This window comes from Grampus griseus (genome assembly GCF_964374135.1).
Source record: "Grampus griseus genome assembly, chromosome: 3".
In the NCBI taxonomy this organism is placed as follows: domain Eukaryota; kingdom Metazoa; phylum Chordata; class Mammalia; order Artiodactyla; family Delphinidae; genus Grampus; species Grampus griseus.
Genome location: NC_139019.1, coordinates 34,506,228 through 34,529,589, shown reverse-complemented (window position 1 = coordinate 34,529,589; position 23,362 = coordinate 34,506,228). Strand labels below are relative to the sequence as shown.

The 23,362-nt window shown below is 38.5% G+C and overlaps 1 protein-coding gene across 2 annotated transcripts; it reads right to left on the bottom strand.

The window, feature by feature from the left end:
• Positions 1-1,708: 1,708 nt before the first annotated feature.
• RIMOC1 (RAB7A interacting MON1-CCZ1 complex subunit 1) lies at positions 1,709-22,465 on the bottom strand. Of its 2 annotated transcripts, none has more exons than XM_082650897.1 (6): positions 22,209-22,465; positions 17,291-17,397; positions 14,958-15,101; positions 13,679-13,810; positions 12,674-12,788; positions 1,709-7,044 (listed from the first exon to the last, which is right to left on the bottom strand). In XM_082650897.1, exons 1-6 carry the CDS (start codon positions 22,306-22,308, stop codon positions 6,761-6,763), a joined length of 882 nt encoding a protein of 293 aa, XP_082507023.1. In that variant the 5' UTR covers positions 22,309-22,465; the 3' UTR covers positions 1,709-6,760. The 2 variants fall into 2 exon arrangements, with proteins under 2 accessions (XP_082507023.1, XP_082507024.1); XM_082650898.1 differs by lacking the exon at positions 22,209-22,465 and adding an exon at positions 17,814-17,895.
• Positions 22,466-23,362: the final 897 nt, after the last annotated feature.

Here is a 23,362-nt window from a genome sequence, read left to right as displayed (position 1 = left end):
TATATTCAGAGAAGTCTAGTTTCCATCCTGATCCCCTCCAACTGGTTCCTCTGCCCCATCTCCCACTTCCACCATAGGTAACCGTTTTTTAAAGTTTTTTTTTTTAAATATAAGCAAACAAGATTATTACACACATTTATACTCTTTCTTAAATAGTACTATACACCTTCTCCACCTTGTTTTTCACTTAATATGGCCACTCCATAGCATTTTACAGAAATATTCCTCTTTGGTTTTTAAAGCTACATGCTACTCAATCATGTGGATTTACCAGTTTAATCTATTTTTAAATAGGGTATCCATAATATTTAGATGACTAATATTAATTAAATGCATCTGACTTGTGAGATAAGAGACCAAAAGGTAAGAGTGAGACCAGAAGCCAAGTCAGTCAAGCTGATTGGTAAATGTGGAAGTTAGTATACAGCAGGTATATATACTTTTGGAGTCTGAGGCTGAAAACTTATGAAAATTAATTGTAGGTTTTCTCCCAGCCACACTTATTACAAACATTTAAGATGCCTATACAGCCAGTGATTTCTTCTCTGAAAACTTCTTCCCATTTAGAATGGCCACCACCACTTGTACTGAGCAAAGGGCAGTGAGTGCTCACCGGTCAGAACAAGAGTTTGTCACTCAATTATTCTGGTTCCTGAGTATTATGGTACTTTTTAGCATGATGAGTGAGGTGTGCCAATACATAGAACTGGCCATTAAGGAAAATAACTTTTGAGCTCTTACCATGTGCTAGGCATTGAACTAAGCACTCTGAATATTAACTCATTTATTCTTCAATAACCCGTGAAGTAGATATTATTATTATTCCTGTGTTAATAAAATGCTAAGGCACAGAAAGGTTAAATAATTTATATGGAATCACACAGCTAGGAAACAACAGAGCTGGGATTTAATCAGGCCTCTACCCATATTCCTAACCACTAAACCACCCTGTCTGAAAGTTATCAGGACCAGAAGAAATAATATCGTATGTTACCAAACCAAACTTGGGTCCATTTGCCCTTATGCAGTAAAGCCAATCTATTGACACTAGGTTGTGGTGAAGGAAAGCGCAGCATCTACCTCAGGCGCCAAACAAGGAGCATGCACAGCTAATGCTCAAAAGACCCAAATTCTCTGATGGCTTGCAGAGAAAGGTTTTTAAAGACAGGGCGAGGGAGAGGGTTGCGGGGTGCATGGTCAGCTCGTGGACACTCCTGATTGGTTGGTGATGAGGTAATCGGGAGTCAGCAACATCAACCTTCTGGTTCCAACCAGTCTGGGGTCTATGTGCTTGTGGGTAGCATATAGTTAACTTCTTCCACCTGGTGGGATTTTCAGTATTTGCAAAACAGCTCTAAGGGTATGGCTCAGAATATTATCTATAACCCTTGAGGAGGAACGAAAGGTCCTTGACTTTGTTTAATGGTTAAACCATTATTATTTTGTCCTGTTTGACTGTTTTCCTTTGTTTCTGCATTTTCTCACTTCTCTGATTAAATTTATTTTTGGAACTTGGGGAAAGCCTAGGAGGCTAAAGTTTTTCTATAAACAAGAGGCAGGTGGAGGACATGGGGGGAGGGGAGGAATCTGTCCCAGAAAGGCCCCATAGGGTCCTGCTTGATTATAAATCGTAAACTAACATGATAAAAGTTTTCATTCTGACACAACACTCAGATATAAAAGAAAATAAAGATACAAATATGGGACTATGGTTTTATTTTTTTTTAAATTTTATATGCTCCAAAACATTTTACTTGGAAATTTTCACTAGAAGTAGGAAAATAAAAAACAGTAAGGAACAGCAGCACGAATACATAATGCATATTTTAACTGTGGATACATTAAATGTATGTTAATGTAATACTTCCATGATAGCTCATATTGTGTTAAAAAAATAATACAAGGAGGTGATACTAGAGAACTATGGAATCCTGTATTCTGTGGTAGAAGGGGTATCCTTATGGGAGTCAGAAAAGGAGCCCTGGAAGGTGGAGAGAGAAAAGTGACAAGCAATCTAAAACTAGCATATAAGCCAGCTGTGGGTTTTTAAAAAATGGCATTAAAATGAATCTCCCACTTTAATGAACATCAGAGAATTCCCAGTGGGACTGACTGTAAAGGCAGGAATGTAAATTTCATTGTGGGGTTTTAGCCAATGACTCTCACCTCACTCTACTGTATGCAAACAAGTAAGGGAAAGTCTTCACTCATGATCTGCACCTTAATCAGCATCAAACAATTTACAGTAGCCAGAAACCCTATAAATGCAGCAAAGCAGACAAGCCTTTAACTAAGTCTCAAAGCCTAGATAACATGAGAAAATTCATAATGGAAAAGAACCATACAAATTTAAGGATTATGAAAAATCCTTTAACAGAGTTTTAGTAACCATCAAAGAGTTCAAAATGGAGAGAAACTGCAAGTGTAATAAATGCTACAAGGTCTTTAGGTTATCACTTACCCATTAGTAAGGGCCACACTGGAGAGAAACCCTTTAAATGGGATCAAAATGAGAAGTTCTTAGGTAGTGATTCATTGTTTAATTCAGCATCAAAACTTCCATAAGAAAGAGAAACTTCATGAATATACTGAATGTGCAATGGCACACTGAACAGTATTCAACCAGAGGGGTAGAGCCAAATGCTGAAGGGGGCAGGTGCTTACAGGTGCCTTCCCAACCACCCTAAATAAAACAGCACCCCTCTTGAGTCACACTAGCCCCATGCCCTGCTTTATTCTTCATAGCACTCATCACTCACCAAGCTACACATTTATTTCTTAAAATGCGTTAACTTCCTCCACTAGAAAACAAACTCTGGTGTTTTACAAAGCTATATACTCAGTGCCTAGGATAAAACCTAGCATGTAATAGGCACATAATAGTTGTTGATGAGTGAATTACAGTAATTATAGTACTTTTCTTATGTGGAGTATTTGGTATTTTGAAGTTAATCCATTCTAAATGAAACAGAATTTACATAGCAGGCTTTAACACATACAAAAATGTCCTGTCCATTGTTTTGTAATACATCACAGTAAAAAGCATTATAACTGTTATGGTCTACAAATTATTCTCCAATTGTGTGGGGGATGAAAAAGTTGTACAAAAAGCACCCAACAGTAGCCCCATTAGTGTACCAACCAGTGAGAGACCCAAGTGGTTCACAGGGTCATGAAGACAAAATGGAGTTCCCAGCTTCTGAAGAGAAAGCTCTCTACTTTTCTCTGGTTCTAGATCTAAATGATACTTTACTCCTCTGAGGAGTAATTCCCTCTTGGCCTTGTCAACCACTGGTACAGAGGTCAGGGCAGTTTGGAATCCAAGAGCAGTAACCCTTTTGTGGCAGACTTCAGCACTTAAGAATCATACCTCTTATTAATTCAAAAACATTACTAAGGGCCTACTATTCATTAAGCACTATACATAAAGATACATTTTTAAAATATGGAGTTTGCCAACTCATAAGAAAAATGACTATAAAGCAATGTGATCAGTGTGATAACATGGGTTGGGGAAGTTTCAGGGAGCAGAAGCAGAATGACATGTAACTTTGACTGAAAAGGGCTGGAAAAAGCCTTATGGATCCAATATCACTGGAGCTGAGTCCTAAAGGATAAATAGGTATTCACTTGACTACAAAGAAGGGCAAAGTGTTCCAGCCAGAAGTAACGAGGATATTGAGGAAAAAATACACACAGCACATTGGGGAAGGAACTAGTATACTTGTGATTGATCATGATTCTCCAAAAAGGGTGGGGTGAGGGTGGGCAGTCTGTGATTTAAACATTTATACTTAGAAAGCACAAAGGTTATTTTCATAGCAAAACTTGTAAAAGCTAAGTTAAATAAAAATCTTCTTAGCTGTGTAAGGATAAACAAGGAGACAAAGGCAGAGATAGGGAGAGACTCTCCTCGTCCCAAGCAGCTCCATCAGAATGTTGATCAAAAATGAGCCTAAGGAACACTGGACTAGAAAATGATCACACAGGAAGAGCTGCAGAGATGTGGCTGGCACGGTAGGCAGAAGTAGGTTACAGCATTCTGTGTTGCCGTGCTTCGTGGAAGATCAAAAAAAGAGAAAACATGAACTGGAAAAGATTTTAGATGAAAAGTAAGGATTAGTTGTTTGAACATATCGAATTTAAAATTACTATGGGATGTCTAAGTGAAGATATTTAATAGGCAGTTAGAAAGAAGGTTTAGAAAGCAGAAGCTGGGTTTCAAGCTACAGGTTTGGGAGTCAGCCTAACATTACAGGTGATAGAAGCTGTGGCTATCAATAACATCACATAAATGCACAGTTGACCCTTGAACAATGATGGAGTTAGGGGTGCAATCCTCCTAGCAGTCAAAAATCTGCATATAGGGCTTCCCTGGTGGCGCAGTGGTTGAGAGTCCGCCTGCCGATGCAGAGGATGTGGGTTCGTGCCCCAGTCCGGGAGGATCCCACATGCCGCGAAGCTGCTGGGCCCGTGAGCCATGACTGCTGAGCCTGTGCATCCGGAGCCTGTGCTCCGCAACGGGAGAGGCCACAACAGTGAGAGGCCCGTGTACCGGAAAAAAAAAAAAAAAAAATCTGCATATAACTTTTAGTCAGCCCTCCATATCTGCAATTCCTCTGTATCCGGAGATGCAACCAACCACTGATTGTGTAGTACTGTAGTATTTACTACTGAAAAAAACCCCACGTATAAGTAGACCCACGTAGTTCAAACCTGTGTTGTTCAAGGGTCAACTGTATTTAGAGTAAGTAAAAAAGAAAAAAGGGAGAAAGGAAGGAAGGAAGGAAAAATGGGAGAAGAGGGAGGAAAAAGAAAAAACAGTATTCTGGAAAAGAGCAATACGTACAGGATATTGGCAGAAAAAAGAGAAGCGTCGGGGGAATGAGGGAGCCAGCAGAGAGGAAACGTGGAGACTAGTCTTCAACACGAAGCAGGATACCTCTTTTCCTCCTCAAAGCGGGGACATGAGCAGGGCAAAATGGGTGAACAAACACTGACCTCCTCATAGTCTCTATTTTCTGTAAGACAGGACCAACAGCCATGTGCTAGGGGAGGGGACAAAGGGCCAGAGGAGAGTGATGAGGCAAGTTAGAGGTTTGGATTAGCCACAGTGGGAAAGGGACAGGGGCCACACTAGTAACAGACAAAAGGCTTACACTGAGGGCTCTTCTAAAGCTGAAGGCAAGACACTTAGAGTGATTCCACTTTGAAGGAGCTGCAGGAACTTCACATGGAACTCAGCATCCCCAAAAAAGAAGGTAGAACGATAGGATTAATTCAATGTTGAGGGACTGCAGAATGATTAGGCTGAAAGACCAGGGGAAGATGGATTTGAAGGGACTGTGGAGAGCACGTCATATGGTGCCCCATAAGGCCAAGGCTGGACAGGGAAGGAAGAAAATCTGAAAGAGGCTATGGTGAGGAGAAAAGGGGGCAGCAAGAGGAGGAGGCTATGAGGAAGCTAAAGAGATACAAAAGAAATAAGAGGGAGAAGAATCAATCAAAATGAGGAAGTAAAAAACTGGAAAGATAAGAATGTCATTAGCTATTGAAATTTAAGATTTCAGAAAGAGAAACTCAGGATGGTGATATTCATGTTGAGGCCGTGGGAGTTAAGTTCCTGGAATGTGATGAAGTCAACGGCCCAGAGGTGAAGGATATTGGCAAGGTACCAGACAGATCATCCCAAGACGACAACAGGAACTGAGGTAGACAGAAAGACTGTCAGCAAGATACCAGGTGGGGCTCTCGGCCTTTAACACTCACCCCTACAATTAAAGACAAAAACTATTAAAATTTCAAAACATGAAAAGATGTGCTCTAAAGACATAAGACTAATGGCGGACTAACCTAACATGGTTTTATCTTCATTACTCATTTAATAAACCGTGCATATTCTTTGAAACAAAATAGGAAAATTTTGAAATTTTTATAAAATGCCTAATAGACTAAAAATTTTAAATGCCATTAGTAGTATGTGGTGAAACAAACAAAAATTCTTTTGTGGAGTCTTTCACTATTTATCTTAGTCTGGAAATGGTACATGGATGTTGGTCAAAATTTTTCATTTTGCCAATTTTTATATCTATAGCATATATACAAAGCAAAGAGGGGACTTGATTTTAATCTCTGAAGTGCAGCAAACTTCAAGACAGGGAGATTAAAAAATAATCTAAAAACAGTTAAAATGTTCAATTTTATGTTATGTATATTGTACCACAATAAAAAAAATCTGAAGTAATAGAAAAAAACTCTTTATAGAGATAAATTGGATTTCTCCTTAGTATTAGTTACAGGATATCTGTAGTTCAGAGTGAGTTAGAATAACATAAATGCCATTTTAGATATTAAAGAATCATTCCTTCACAGGTTTAAGAATATATAGTGAGGGATTTCCCTGGTGGTCCAGCGGTTAAGACTCTGCCTTCCAATGAAGGGGGTGCAGGTTCGATCCCTGGTCGGGGAGCCAAGATCCCACATGGCTCGCGGCCAAAAAACCAAAACATAAAACAGAAGCAATAATGTAATAAATTCAGTAAAGACTTTAAAAATGGTCCACATCAAAAAAAATCTTTTTTTTTTAAATAGAAAGAATATATAGTGAAAGATGGTGATGGCATTTAAAAAAGGGTAACCATGCTGGCTATCTTTATGTAGTGTAATGTTCCTAAATTCAGTATCAATATGTCTTCTTTTCTGGAACTTCCATTTCCTGAGCCTTTTTGTTTTCCTGTTTGAAAAGGAGTAGATGAACTTACTAGTTAGTGTGATGCTGAAAGAAGTTTAAAATTTGTTTTGCATTTGTTGTATTCCATTCTTGTTCTTTCAGGGGTCCTTCGCACACAGATACATACTTTTTCAAAATTTTTTCTCCTACTTCTCGGAAATCCAAAGGTTCTTTGTGTGTAGTGTAGCTTGCTCCAGAAACACCAGTATCCACTTCATGATTTTCTGGCTGTTGATCTGCACAATGCTTCAATCCCCAATAACACATTTCTCCACTGTACATCATAGCCAGCAAATGAATGTCACTAAATATTCCTGGGAAAGTCATTTAAGTTGAGAGATTAGAAGTTAAAAATTTAAAAAGAAACCCTGGTGATTAAGACTCTAATAAAATCTTTTTACATCATTAAGCATTTTCCCTTCTCATTTAACAGCTGTACTTAGAAAAGCCAAATATCACTAACACAATCCTCATTCCATAGGCACTTCTATCTCTATTTTATCTATAAAAGAGACCCAATCCCACCCTCCCCAAAAAAAGAATTATTTTTAAAGAATCATATAGGTCAGTGTGTTCATCTTTCTGGTGTTCGCTTTAGGATCTCTTTGAGAATCTAATCTAAATCGATGGAACCTCTCCCAGAACGTACATCCCATATTCCACATACAATTTCAGAGTACTCAGAGATTCCCTCAATCCCATCCATGAACACAGCTTTTATTTAGGGGTATACTCAGGATCAATAATACAGTTCCTATATTTCTACATCATTGTACAGAGATGATCCTGCATAATCATGTCCCTTAGAGGCCATATGATTCTAAGTTACCAAAGATGTTAAATTGTATCCAAGATGCTTTATGTTCCCAGGAAAAAGGAATACATTGCAGGATTCCCATCAAAAGTTGAAAGCGTACTTATTATGGAAGGTGATTATATAATTAAACATTTATGACACACAAAGTATATTAATTTGATATAAAAACAAAAAGACCTAGAATTGTAAAGATCTGGGGATAAATTATCGACTTTGTATAACTCACTAAAGCTCTTTAAACCTCAGTTTGCAAAAATCAGGATTCCACATGCCCTACTTATTTCATGGAATTTTCTTAAGAAACACATAAAATAAAAATGCATGAAGTGCTATTAAATTATATGACTATTTAACTTCTTCAAGTCATAAAATACAAATAAATGATCTATTCTACTAGACAGGTACTTGTGTGACTAGAAAAGTTTACCTCAAATAAATGAGCATCATAATCTCAGTTGCTCACCTAATATGGCTCATCAGAAATGACTATGATAGTACTAGAGGTATAAAAATACAAGAAAAATTCAGCTTCCAAAACTGTTACAGTTTGTATTATCTTGAATCTATTGCAAGTTTTTGGTAGTCTCAGAGTTTGTCCCTATAGGTAACCCTTCACCTCACCTCCAATTCAGCTTATAAATAGTAGCAAGAGAAGGAATAAGCTTAGCAGACGAACTGATTCATTACACTGCTATATCAACAAAAGAAATAAGAGCAGAATCTGAGGCTTGCATTCATGAACATACGATGGGCTACACTCTATAAATTATGCTTTCTATGTATAAAACAACTCAGTAAGTACAATGCATATTACCCATAATCACTTCTTTTCACTTCATTTCTTCATAGCTAAAAGGTCATAAACCTCATAGAAAAAGCTGGAATAGCATTAGATGTTATTTAGAATATAAAAAGAATCAGACCTAGAATCAAGAGGATCTGGGTGTAAATTATTGACTTTGTGCAACTCACCAAAGCTCTTTAAGCCCCAGTTCACAAAAATCAAGATTCCACATGCCCTCCTTAATTTCATGGAGTTTTCTTAAGGAATAGTTTGCTGTTTTTTCCAAATTAACGATTTTCACTGCAGAATTATATTTCATATTAGATAGGACATTTCACTGAATTTATATCCTTTTTCATTTTTGTGATCCTACACCCTAATTATTCCTCAAAAGACTGGTAGAGGGGAGTAAGGAGACAGAAGCAAAAATGAAAAGAAGGTAAACTTTTAAGCAGGAGGAAGAGCTGAAGTAAGTCCCACAAAGTGAAGCCACTTGGGAAAGATGAGAAGTGTTTGCTTAAGGGAGAGCTGGCATTCAATTTGTGCCCAACTCTAAGTTAGCCTCATCCTTTATATTAACAAGGAGTGATGGTTAAACAAGGTACACAGATATCCTTTGGAAAGGTGTTTCTGAGGAGAGAATGAATAGCTATATGCTAAAGAGTGGTTCTCAAACTTTAGCCTGCATTAGAATTACCTGGAGGACATGTTGAAATGTTGATTGCTGGGCTCCCACCTCCAAAACTTTCAGATTCAGGTATGGGATTGGGTCTATGAATCTGCATTTTTAACAAAGTCCTAGGACCTAGGGTGAGGCTGCTGGTCCACAGACTATGCTAAACTACTGTACTGCATTAAAATACCAAAGGAAGAAATGAACAACGTAAAAATTACATTCTCCCTCTCTACTCCGCCAAGGAATCCATTACTCTGTAGCTATAGTCTTTTTGCTGCTACAAATTTTCCTTGGTATTTTTTCTGCTAATGATCAGCATTGTTTTCAATAAAATACTTCACTTTGCACTGCTTATATCCTTGGCAAACACATCAAGAGAGTGCGGGGTGCAGGGAGGAAGAGAGTGAATAACCCATGAAGTAAAAGTGATGGCAGAAAGATGACCTTCATAGGAAAAAAAAGGTGGCCAGACTGGCATTCTCTAGAAGCACTGATGTCTAAATCTGACTGCATCATAATTACGGTAGATTATAAAAATAGATTCCTGAACTCCACATATTAAATCAGAACCTGAATGTGATACACAGAAATCTGTATTTTTGGGGACTTCCCTGGTGGCGAAGTGGTTAAGAATCTGCCTGCCAATGCAGGGGACAAGGGTTTGAGCCCTGGTCCAGGAAGATACCACATACCGCAGAGCAACTAAGCCTGTGCACCACAACTACTGAGCCTGCACTCTAGAGCCCACAAGCCACAACTACTGAGCCCACATGCCACTACTACTGAGCCTGCGCACCTAGAGCCTGTGCTCCACAACAAGAGAAGCCAGAGCAATGAGAAGCTTGAGCACTGCAACGAAGAGTAGCCCCTGCTCGCTGCAACTAGAGAAAGCCCACGTAAAGCAGCGAAGACCCAACGCAGCCAAAAATAAATAAATAAATTTAATTTTAAAAAAAAAGATAACATAAAAAAAAGAAGAAAAGAAAAGAAATCTGTATTTTTAAACAAGCTACCCAAGCAATTAGTGATGTCAATTCAGAGCTGCTCCTTTAAGCCATCTGAAATCCAGGTTCTGGGCTAAGCTATGAGCCAAAGGCTGCTGGGAAGGGGGCTCTTCAGTGGCATAAAAAGGGCATAACCCAAGGATGTGCACAGCTGAACAATCTTTTAACCTAGTTAACTCCAGAGTTATCCTGACAAGGCTATTTTTATAAGGGTCCACAGAAGAATGAACCATAGAAATGAGATAAAAAGATTTACTGAATACATTACCTGGTAATTTTTAAAAGCTGAAAATTTAATGGCATACAGGTAATGACCAAAGGACAAAATGATTATCTCACCTTGGAAAACGAAATAAAAATCATACTAAGTATACACTGTTTTGAGTTTTATGTAAAATCAGGCAAATTATCATTAAGATCTGGCCACAAAAATATTTTGATGATTCACATAGAACTTTTCTCTCTAATTAGTACTAAGAATTATTCCGAATTATGTTTTTTATATTGACTAACAAAAAATTAAAAAAAAAATTAGAACCACTCCACCAGGGCCTTAAGAGTAATTTAGCCTATGAAAAGTAGGCTTCCTGGCTTCTAATCTACATCTTGAGGAATGAAGTAGGGAGGAACAAACTGCTTTAGATGAGAGCAAGAAGTCAGCACCAAAAGAGGACTGATGCCTGTGGCAAAACTGCTAGGGAGTTGATGTTGTTTTGTTGTTTCCTGGAAAAAAGAGACCCTTTCTGTGCCTTTGATTCCCCTGTTGAAGAAGCAATGGAAGATAGAGGCGAGTGTAATCAATTATAATCCAAGAGAAGACACCAGTATCACAAGCATCGTGATAAAAAAATTCTAGGCCATGAGAATATATGACTTTATGACTAGAAATGGGAGAATAAGGGAAATTGGTGACTTGTGCTCTTTTCTTTGGTTCTAAATAAGCTTTAATGCCCATCTCTGCTTTTTCTTTTAAATCAATCCATGTGGGTGAGGAAATTTTAGAAAGATCATTTCTAATGCAGGTAATCGGTTCACTAGTTACCTGGAATAAATACTTCCCACAAATAAATCAAAACACCCCATGTTTGTCAAAACATCATGCCCACTGAAGGAGCACCTTATAGTCACAAGTTTTTTTAGGACAAGCTACTTGCCTGAATAAACTGAAGGTAACAACTTTTGGACAACAGTAGCCAGTCATATGTTAATGGCTCTTAAATCATGGTGTTTTTTTTCTGTGTGATGTTTTCTAATGGAAAGGAAAAGCCTATAGAAGCTAACAAAGAAAGAATTAAAATACACTTATAGAATTAAAACACAGAATTTTCCCTAAGAAGTTTTCTTCTTATTCCCCATGTTTGAATTTTCCCCATCAAAATTTCCCCAAAATTTCAGATGAAGCATAAAGAAAGTTTACACAAAGAACCTAACATCACTTGCCAGCTATGTGACCTTATCAGGCATATCAGGACCTCAGTTCTTCCATTTGTAAAAAGAGACGCTAAAAGTAAGTGGTTCTTCCCTCTCAAACCTCAGTCTAAAACCCAAATGATGCTCTATATCCAGTTCCTAACATTTTTAAGTGCATATAAGTTTATGACAGAAACTAGCAGTTACCACCCAATATTCATTCTTCCTTTCTTTCTTAGTAAAGAGACATTATTTGGGATGGCAATGTATCATGTAAAGGGCTATACATCCCAGATTCCCTTGTAGCTATATGAAGCCATGTGATTAAATTCTGGCCAGTGAAATGTAGGTAGAAGTGTTCTAAGTGTTGTAACAAACTTGAGAAGGATGAAAGAAAGACCTGGCTGAAAGAAACATCATTTTGCCATTCCTATGGACTGGAACACAGGTGAGACGGAAGGAGCTCCAGCAGCATCTTGAGACACTGAGAATGGAAGCAATGTCCTCAACAGGGATGCATGTTGCACAACTCTGGCAAGTACTGTTTACATGCATTCTATATAACTCGCCTCCTTCTGAAGCTGTAGCGCTCCACTTTGAAAGACGATGGAGGAAAAAGATAGGAACCTGATGATGCCATGAAGCCACCATAACCAGCTCTAGACCTTTTTGAAGTGAAAAAGCAGTAAATTTCTCCTTGTTTAAAAGTTACTTCCAGTCTCAGGACTTCCCTGGTGGTGCAGTGGTTTAGACTCCGCGCTCACAATACAGAGGGCCTGGGTTCAACCCTGGTCAGGTAACTAGATCCCACATGCATGCTGCAAATAAGAGTTCTCATGCCACAACTAAGGAGCCCGCCAGCCACAACTAAGGAGCCCGCCTGCCGCAACTAAGACCTGGTGCAACCAAATAAATAAATAAAATAAATTTTAAAAAATAAAAATAAAATAAAAGTTACCTCCAGTCTCTGTTACAATTAGCTGAACCTAGAGCAGGATCAGGGCTTTGTGGGGATGCAAAGTAAGTAAAAACAACATGATATATTACTGTCCCTAAATTACTAAGCAGAGATTAGCAGTATTTCTCTATATTACGTGAGAAGACTTTTTTAATTGTTTAAAAAGCCCTTTTATTATTTTTCTGTCTATAATGTAACCTGAAATTTATTTCAATCAAAGTTAAATCTAGTAAACTTCTTAAAATTTAAAAATGCTTTAAAACACTTAGAAAACTACAAAAAGGATCACATTACCTTCACTCAGTAATTTAGCTGTGTCTAGGTCTTGGAAAGAAACTCCTTCATTTAACTGGATGGGACACCGAAAATTCAGCATCTGTAGCAAATAACTGATTCCATCAACAAGGTACTAAATGAAAGTCAAAGACAAAGAATCCAAGTATTAGATGCAGAACTGCAGAAACTTCAAATGTTAATATTTTTACTCAAGAGAATATTGGCTAATATACAGATATATCATATGATTATTACATTACAATATAAGGACCTACTACCCCAAAAGTTTTATAAGTATAACCTTCCAATTAGTAAAAGAGTATGGGAAAAAAAGAGAAATCATTAACCAAGAACACATGATTCAGTAATATACTTGTCAAAAATGTCATCAGAGCAAGAAGAGGTTAAAGATAATAAAGATGTGTTCAAAAACTTGTTAAAAATATGGATGTACTTTATTACAATTTAGAAATATTATGATCAAACTTTTACATCTGAAAGTGTGACCTCTCATTTGCAGGCCCACATAAACCATGTGTACAATCAACCTAAGTTAGGAAGGATCCTTAGTGATACAAATATTAAGACAGGATCTTTGGATTTACTAATTGGGTCAGAAGAGTCAAGAAAAATCAGAGGGCCACAATTTCCTAGGAGCAGGGTCATGTGGGATCTTTAGGAGTGATTTGCTGATAGAGAGAGGCTCACAACCAAGTTTGTTTTCTTCAGGCCAAAAATATGCTTAGAAATTAATATAGATTATCTATCTTGTACAATAAAAAATAAAAATCCAGAACTTAAAAAAAAACATATAAAACTTCCCAGTTTACAAAGGGTTTTTACATGTTATCTTATTTAATCTTCACAGTAATTCCAATTTGTTTAAGATTACATAGCTGGTAAGTACAGGCCTGGAATGCCAACCCAGGCCCTTTGATTCCTCTACTCTTAATCCTGTACTAAACAGCTTTTGGAAACCTATAAATGTCAACAATAAAACATGTATGAGGAATGCTTTTTCACCTTTTTAAGCAAGCTAGATTTTCTTGTGAGCCATTCTCTCCTTTTGGTCAGAGAATGACAATACATGTAGAGTAGGGCTCCTCGTCTCCAAGAGAGACATTCCAGGAGTTCATCCCCAAGCAAATCGCAGTGCTGAAATACAACAAAGACACAGCTAAAAAGAGAAACTTCGTGTCTGTAAAAATCAAAATTAAATTTCAAAATATTGAGCAATTAAAAAATACTCATTTCACAAAATTTGCTCTTTACTTAGCAACCTACACAGGAATGCCTTACTCTGAATCAATTAGAAATATAGAAATCTATTGCTACGTGAAAATTAAAATAACTACTCCAATTTACAAATATTTCTAGAAAATTGATGTTCAAGTATTTTAGTAGCCAATTCTCTAATATATTTGAAATATAAGTATTCCATAATCTGACTGAAAAAATAAGTTTTCAGAAATATGTTACTTGAAACAATTTCTACTACTGCTAAAATAAAACAATGAAAAGATATACACAAAAACAATTTTAATAAATCAAACTTTTACTATGTGGTATCATTTAAAACTTGGGATTATTTGTTTCCACAGTTAGCATTCCCTGATAAACACAAAGAGCAACAAAGGTATCTACGTAGAGAAAGCCAGCGGACAGTTCAAGATGAGAAATTATTTGCTTGAAAGAGTAGCCAGGGCTAGAGACAAAAATCTTGGAATCATCTAAACAGAGACAGCAGTAAAAACAAGTTGTCAAGCAAAGACAAACTACAGACTATCAGAGGATTAAGGAGATATCTTTGGGGAGTGCCTATGTTTCCAGATTGGAAGAGAGGGGAGATGCTTGAAAAAGAGCAAGAGCAAGGCTTCTTAGAGACGAAGAGGAGCATGCAGGGCCTCCAAGGGATGGGGTGATCATTGGTAAGAAAGGCAACAAATGTCCAGGCAGAAGACTGAAAGGACGAGAGATGTGGTATTAGGTTACTAGGGATCTTCAAGAAAACACAGCATCTTGTAAAAGTAAAGGGAGCAGAAACAGCAAATGTGTATGTTTAGAAAATTACTAGGCACTGTAGTTACAATATAATTCCATCAAACAAACATTCTGAAACATATTTACAAAAATATGATACTTGAGTTGTGACATCAGTCTGAAATGTTCAACTCTTATGTCCCTCCTTCAATCTTAATTTAAAACAAAGATACATTTAAGAAAAAAAAAATACAGATTCTAAAGGATAATATAACAGTAATCAGCAGCATTCCACCATAATTCATAGTTGTGCAAAACTTACTTTTGGATGCATGTTATTTTCTTTAACCAAAATTTCTGGTTCTGAAAGAAAACTGATCAACTCTTTTACTTTTTGTGAAGAATCTTCAGGAAAATCTTCATCTACTAGCTTGTTCTCCTCAAAATATGTCATGTCCAAAATAGCCTGAAGTAAAAGAGAAAAAAAAGTATAAATGATTTCAACTTGAATAAATAATTCTTATAGTTTAATCTTACATATATATACTTTATTAGACATTTAAATCTTCTAGCACAGTATTTAAGTAGTCAAAATATCTAGCTATAAATATAATCTAAGATGAACTTTATAGTAAGCTTCACAGGATTTTACTAAAATACTGAATTAAGATAATCTAGTTTCCCTCAAAAAGTAAAATGGGTATTTATGTTTTAATTCAGATAAGCTAACTATATACAATATAATTATGAAAAGTATAATTATTATAGTCTTTGCTATTTATACATATATACTTCCTGAACATTTTCTAAATGCCTGCCATATCAAGACAAGGTCACTACCTCTAGTTTTGTATACCGAATCTTCAAAGGATTACCTGTTTCTCAAATGAAGCACCAGCACTTTAAAACTACCCAATCCTTTTTCTTTGTTTAATCTACTGGACTAAGACTAAGGAAACTGAGTTCTAACAAAGGACAAGTCATATTTTATCTTTGTTTTGGAGCCAGTTTCTTCATTGACAAAATGAAGAAACTGATCCAAATGCCTTTCAAAGTCCCTTGCTTTGAGGGTAAAATGAATTAACATATGCAAACACTTCGAACATTACCTAGCAAACAGCACTACTTAAGTGTTAAGTGCTCTCGTGTAGAAGGTCTAAGCCAGGAAGGGAGAGATTATCATACTAAGGAAAATGACCTGGTGATTGAGAACGATAAGTAAGATCCAAAGGGGTTTGGGGAATTTTAATCTATATTTCTAATTCTTTTGCCTTATTCTTAGAAATAAGTTAAAATGTTTAGAACTCTCCCATGTGAAAGAAACAAGACAAGCAAGGAACCTTCTGAAAGAAAAGAGAGGTAAATTTCTCCCAAATTGTAACAGCTCTCGGGGGGGGGGGGGGGGGGGGGGGGGGGGGTTGTGGGTAGTTGTTACAGGCTCATTCAACCGCATCGGAAGGCAGAAAGCATCTCCATGTACCTCCTAACAGAAAGCAGAGTGTCAGGCACCTAAGTGCTATGAACGTGCATTTTGGAAACTTCACTAAGTTTACTCTATTTCCTATAAACCACTTCATCTTTATTATCCCTTGGCAATCAAGGGTGGGCATACGAAGCACTCTGTCAACTATAAAGTGGTATACAAATGTTACTTACTATAATAAAATTATGTGTTTTGGTTTTTTTTTGCTGCACTGCACAGCCTGCGGGATCTTAGTTCCCTGACCAGGGATCGAACCCATGCCCCTTGCAGTGGAAGCACGGAGCCTTAACCACCAGACCGCCAGGGAAGTCCCTCAAAATTATGTTTCTTAGTGTCCACTTGCCTCAGCAGTGTTTGAGAAAACTGAGAAAACAGATCTTATCTGTAGAAAGGTCTGAATTTGAAAGGAAAGTAAAAAAAGGGGGGAACAGAAAAATCTTATGGACTTGCATAACAAAAGCACAGGTAGTCAAGTTGAGAATCCAAAGGAAGGGTGAATTTCAGGGGAAAAAAAATAATCAGAGCCCTTATAGAAACCTCCATTCCCTCTGACTAAGCTTTCACACCTTGGAAATTGCACATGAGTGTTTTTTTGTTTTGTTTTGTTTTAATTTATTTATTTATTTTTGGCTGTGTTGGGTCTTTGTTTCTGTGCGAGGGCTTTCTCTAGTTGTGGCAAGCGGTGGCCACTCTTCATCGTGGTGCGCGGGCCTCTCACTGTCACGGCCTCTCTTGTTACAGAGCACAGGCTCCAGACGCACAGGCTCAGTAGTTGTGGCTCACGGGCCTAGTTGCTCCGCGGCATGTGGGATCTTCCCAGACCAGGGCTTGAACCCGTGTCCCCAGCATTAGCAGCAGGCAGATTCTCAACCACTGTGCCACCAGGGAAGCCCCATTTGAGAGTTTTGCTTAATTATCTATAAAAGGAAGCAATACTGTTATCTGCAAGATTTTTTTTCCTTTTTTATCAACACATCCAATAAACTTTTCTTCTTTGTAAGGATACTTACTGCCTTACAGCTTCAAGTCTATATGCTTTATACATACAGTTTTTTTAACACAAACACTTTAAATAGAGAATAAACTGCTTTCATCACACCTAAATTTTGGAGTAACCCTCTTAAATAAGCAAACTGCCTCAACAACGTCAGAAACCACATCTGTTTCAGTACCTGTGTGTAAAGTTCAAGAAGATTTGATGGATTTGAACATTCTTTGTCTTCTCCACACAGAAGTTTCAATTTTTCTAGAGCTGCAGAGGCCCGAATTAAAAAGTGATCTATAAGAGATAAAATCATGATTACTGGAGCAGCGTGGGGTCATCATGGCACAGCTGCAGCAGCTCCGGGTGCAGGAGGCGGTGGACTCTATGGTGAAGAGTCTGGAGAGACAGAACATCCGGAAGATGCAGGGCCTCATTTTCCGGTGCAGCGCCAGCTGTTGTGAGGACAGCCAGGCGTCCATGCAGCAAGTACACCAGTGCATTGAGCGCTGCCATGCACCTCTGGCTCAAGCCCAGGCCCTGGTGACCAGCGAGCTAGAGAAGTTCCAGGACCGCCTGGCCCAGTGCACTATGCATTGCAACGACAAAGCCAAAGATTCAATAGATGCGGGGAGTAAAGAGCTTCAGGTGAAGCGGCAGCTGGAGAGTTGCGTGACCAAGTGTGTGGATGACCACATAAACCTCATCCCAACCGTGACCAAGATGAAGGAGCTCTCTCTCATCCATTGGGAAATAGATGTCTGCTATTGGCCATCAGGGCTGAAGGCAGGAATCTATTTAAAAAGAGGAATGCGGATTTGGGTTTTCTAAAGTTTATGAATGAGGAAATTAAGGATGGCAGCAAGTTTAAGGCCTATGTCACTTGCCTCTGGACACTGGTTCCTTTGTGTTTGAATCCTAGAAAGTGAAAAAACCTGGTGCTAAAATTTGGGTCAGAGATAGCACAGGAGAGTTTTTGTGAGCCTGAATTTCATGTGGCAAGTGCTTATCCTGGCAGCAGGGAGTCTCCCTTGTACCAAACCAGAGCCCTCCAAGGTACCAGCTTCTCTTAGTACACAGATATCAACAGGCTGGCAGGTTCATCTGACCTGCTTATGAGCTGGTAGAGTGTGAGGAGAGGTGTTTCTGTTCATTGCCAACCTCCTGTTTACCAGAAGGATCACTACATTTTCCACAAACTGGAAATAAAACAAAATCCATGAGGTCACTAATTTAGAAGGGGAAAGGGGGGCTTCTGGGGATTTGTTTTGCTTGGTTTTGTTTTATATACAAGGGCATGAAGTTACTTTAAGATGTAGAGTTGGGAGAGGTAGTTTGGATAAAAACTTTGAAAGGGTCCTTGCGGATATTCATTTCTGGCCATCAAGATGTGGATGCACATTTCTTAAAATTCTCACACATTACATCTTTCAGCCTGGAGACCCTGCAAAAATATAAGAAGCGCTATCACACCGGTAGGGGAAGCAAACCTTCCCTCTAACTGGCAGCCATAATGGGCCCTAAGGGTGTCTGCAGCAGAGTCAGCTGAGTGACAAGACAATCTTGCAGTGATACCCTTGAAGGGAAAGGGGATTTTGATTGTGCTATATGTTAGTATTCAGGAATGAACAGCAAAAGAGGAATTGTTAGCTGCATAATTAAGAGAGCTATGAAGTACTGGCCTTGGAAAAATCTTGTTTTCATAAAACATAACAGAATGAAAGCCTAAACCCAGTATTGCTTACTTTGCCCCCTGTAATAACAGAGCTCTGTTGAGACAATCCCCTGGCAACACGAAGGTCAAAGAAGAAAAAGTAAGCAACTCAGGGGCGAGCTGTGACTCCTTTAGGGCAAAAAAAGGGACAGCCCTCCGTTACCAGATACCACTTTTGCGACCTGCATTGTTCTTGCCCCAGTTCTGGCACCTTATCATTTTATTAAGGACCTTGCTGTGTTTTTACCAACTTATTACTTGAAATGATAATACAGCATGTCTGTTTGCTGTTTCAAGCCTGTGATATATTTTCCTAGTGGTTTGGTTTTAAAAATAAATAAGACTTAATTTTTCTTCAAAAAAAAAACCATGATTACTTCACATAGTTTCAGAGTGTCATTTAAATGAAAAAAGTTACATATCTAAAATGATGAAATGAAATTATTACAGCATGGTAATAATATCTTTCGTAAAACATGAAGTACATCATAATGCCTAATCCTACTTAAATGTATCATGGAAATTTATTCTTGAAAGCTGGACTGAAAACTTTCTAGGTTCAGCTGCCATTTCTTAAGTGCAATCTGTATTTTCATAATGCTTCTTTTATGATGTTGACATACTCAAAATATTTAAGCAATAAATTTAAAACCTGTATTGGAATAGTACAAATAATATATATAAATCTACAGAAAGGACTTCCACTAACTTATAACTTCATAAATATATTCTCCAAAAAATAACATGATTGATTAAATCAAATGCCCCATAAAATGTAAGCACTCTGAGCAATTATAACTTTATAATTGTGTTTATGTATTTATGTATGCAAATAGCTGTTACAATTAAAATTACACAAACTACCTGAATATTTTACTCCTTTAAAAACCTAGGAATGGGACAAATTACTTATGCCTTCAAAACCTAGACAAAATTAAACTAAATACTTCTGATATACCCTCTAAAAACAACTCCCCCTCACTTCCCCTCTACATGGTCTAATTTCTTCCTTTTCTCTTATGTCATATTCTCTTTGCTTCGATGTTTTCACTTTTTCTTATGGATTTTTCCTCCCTAACCTACAAAGTGTCCATACCAAGGTGCCATCCACACTTCTGCATCATCTCACGTAGTCAAATTTAAATATGCCCACCATCAAGACGCTTAAGTTCCTAAGTATGCCCTCTGTGGCTTCCTCCTGAAATATATATCCTTTTCCCCTCACTGGCAAATGGACAGAAAATGTAGCACTTGGTGAGGGTCCATCTGATCCAGCCTCAGCATCTACACAGGTACGTAAGCTGCTCAGCGTTGGAACAAAAGCACCACCAGCTTAAGCTGCATCTGTTGGCAATAATATGATGACTTTAAGTTTTCCCTGGTAAAGCCTAACCTGTATCTAAACCAGATTCTGAACGCTTTAAGGTCCACTATTCACCTAAATTGAAAACTACTTCTTTAGCACTGCCCTCCTATCTCTCCTCAGCCCAGAAGTATCATCCACACAGCTCAGAAAAAAAATTCTATTGTGAACTAAATTGTATGAAACATGGTACTCCTTAGGTACTTCTTAAAACACTGAGTTGATATTTTCTTCTTAATTTGCAGGATTATTTTAAATGTAAAGACTTGCACTTAGTTCACTGAACCACTGCTGAAGGAGTATCTCATATGAATTCATGACATAATTACAAAGGTGGAGGGATAATGGCTCACAATTTTAGAAAATTTTTATGAAATGTAGTATTTTTCCTAACCATTCAAGGTAGTGACTGACAAGGCAAAGACAAGTGATTCTTACATAGTCCCTGGAAAAGGTCCCTCTCATGGTATATTTCCATAAAGTAAACATACTATGCTTGTACAATGAGAAATAAATGAACAAAAATTGACCAGAGGTAAAAAGGAGAGTATTCTTAGATGGACTAGTGTCTGGTTGTATCTGATCTAATTTAAAGACAACAGGAACTATCAATCCCTATAACCTAATATAAATATCATTAAAGGACAAATTTTAGGTGCATATTATTTTTGTGCTATGGGAAAATACAAGTTCAATTCAAATACATGCAACCATGTTTTAATTAAACTTCATAAATATAAGAAAATCTTGCTAGTAATACTGATGAATAGCTCATTACGTGGACCACTATTATTTTAATTCCAGTACACTTCAGAACTTTAAAGCCTCCAAACAAGAATATATACCACTTTAATTTTCAGTCCTCATTCTAGACTGGATTAAAGAACTCGTCCATTGGAAAATGACAATGGCTTTTGGTTTCAATGGTAAGTGAATAGCATACATTCTTTGATCTCTTTAGACTGATTCTAATGGAGTTGGAATGGGGTGGAGATCACTGAATAGCTTACTTAGAAGTAACTTAGATACACTTCCAGGTACAGCTACTACTGTCCATGAACTAACTAGTCATGTGATTCACTTACCACAAACCAAAAAAGAAAACAGCTCAGGGTAGTCTGTGGGTTTTTAAGAACATACCCCTAAGAAAAGAAAATCCAGCAAATAATCTTCACTGGAACTAGAGCCATTTTATCATGGATGCTATTCAATACATTCACCAACTACTCAATCGCTTGGGAAAACGTTCCACTACTATTTTCCTATGAGTTCGATGACAATGAGACAGTCCACAAGAATTTTTAAAACTGTCTATCTGTAGTAAAGGTGCAAAACTCAAAAGGAAATAATGTAGAAACGTAGAGGCAGCTGGTAAGTATTGAAAGAGAACAAAAGTCCAAGTAATTCTCCGTCAGTTTTTCAAAGGAAACCAATTAGACATTTCCAAGAAAGTATTCTAGTACTGACAGGGCCCTTGTGAGACCTGAGGTGATGAATGTGAGAGAATCGTCGAAATTATACCAATGTAAATCTCTTCTGTATTGTTTACAGCTGAGTTTAGAATCCAAAACATAACACAGAAATTCACAACGAAGCAATGAAAAAGTCGAACTGTTACACACGCCTAGCTATCTCTACTACACGCAAAACCATTACTTATTTGCGTACCATCATCCAACTTTAACAACTCATTTAAACTTCCACGTGTACTTCCATCCAGATCTTGCCCTTTTCCCAGTTGCTACCGAGACAGTTAAAGACAAGCAGCACTAATATGACTGGGATTTCAGCGCTTTTCACGGGTTATGAAAAATGGGGTCTGGAAGCAAACGCCTTGCCTTTAGGCGTTGTGAGTTCTTGGAGGTGGACTAGCGACCCCGCAGCGCGGGCCAGAAGGGCAACACCTTCGGCAGTCCTGGCCTGGGATCCACACGGACAACAGGCCGCAGCCTCAGCCCCTACGGCCGTCGACCGCCAGCTCTGGACAACCATCCGCCCGCCCACCTCCCTCCCTCTCCTCGGCTCCCTCACCATCTTCGCCGGCGGCTTCGCTAAGTTGTTGTATGTGGGCCTGAGCCAGGTCCCCGAGCTCCTCCACTCGCCTCACCACACCGGAGCCTGAGGCCGCCATGGCCACAACGGGCGGGCGCGCCTAGTCACGTGACTACGCCGGCCTGAAGTCACCTGATACCCCGGCGCTGGCGGGGAGTGGGGGGGTGGAGCTCTCCTGATAGGTGGGAGGGGACCCCAGCTCCAAAAGAGGGCAGGCTCAGGCCCTCACAGGTTGTTCCGGGTTATTTTCTTCTCGGAATTCTCTCTCCACAACCCTGAGCAGCAGGCCGACTTTTTAGGGAAGGCGTGACGTCAGGATGCACCGCCCCTCCTCTAAACCAATCGGAAGCCGCCCATGTCCCCACGCTGATCCAATGAGAAGCCAGATCTCTGGGTGCGGGTGGGAGGGGGCTTGGCGGGGGCTCTGACTGGAGAGTGCCGAAGTGGCTGGCTGGTGTCTGACCTGTGTCCAGGGCTGCAGCCGCAGTCAATAGAGCAGACAGGAAAGTCTGAAAATAGGACTGTCTGGTTTTGGTTGCCTAAAATATGCAAAGCCTGGGAGACACTGCTTTGGGAAAGATCCCTGGTATTCTCCCTCCTTGCTGCAACTAATCATTCCTTCTCTGGTTAAAGAAAAAAAAAAAAAAAAGGACTGGCTCTCCTGGAGAACATCCAAGTCTCTAAGAGGTTACTGTGCGTCTAGGTGGGGACCTCCAAACACTGGTGGAAATTCCCAGTCCAAGCGGTTGAGGGTCGCTTTTTTAAAGTTTAATTTTAGCAGCTGGGTTTGTTTTATTTCTGGTCTGCTTTGTCCAGCTCACATTTAACATATTCATCATCATCTCACGTCCAATAGTACAAAAATTTTGCATTTACAAAATTTCTATTGCCATACATCTGAAGACCATGTCTTAAAGCCCTTCGTGTGAAAAGTTCATCCTCTCAACTGTGAGTTTCAAAGCACTCAGGAGTCTAACTTCCACTTTGCAGTCCCTATTTTCTTGCCTCTGGTCAAACAAATCTTTAACTCATTTTTTTCATTTTTCAATTTGACACAGTATATCTTGAATAATCTCCATCCTATCTTCTTTCTTATGAAAGATAGTTTTTTATTGAATAGAATATACTAAAAA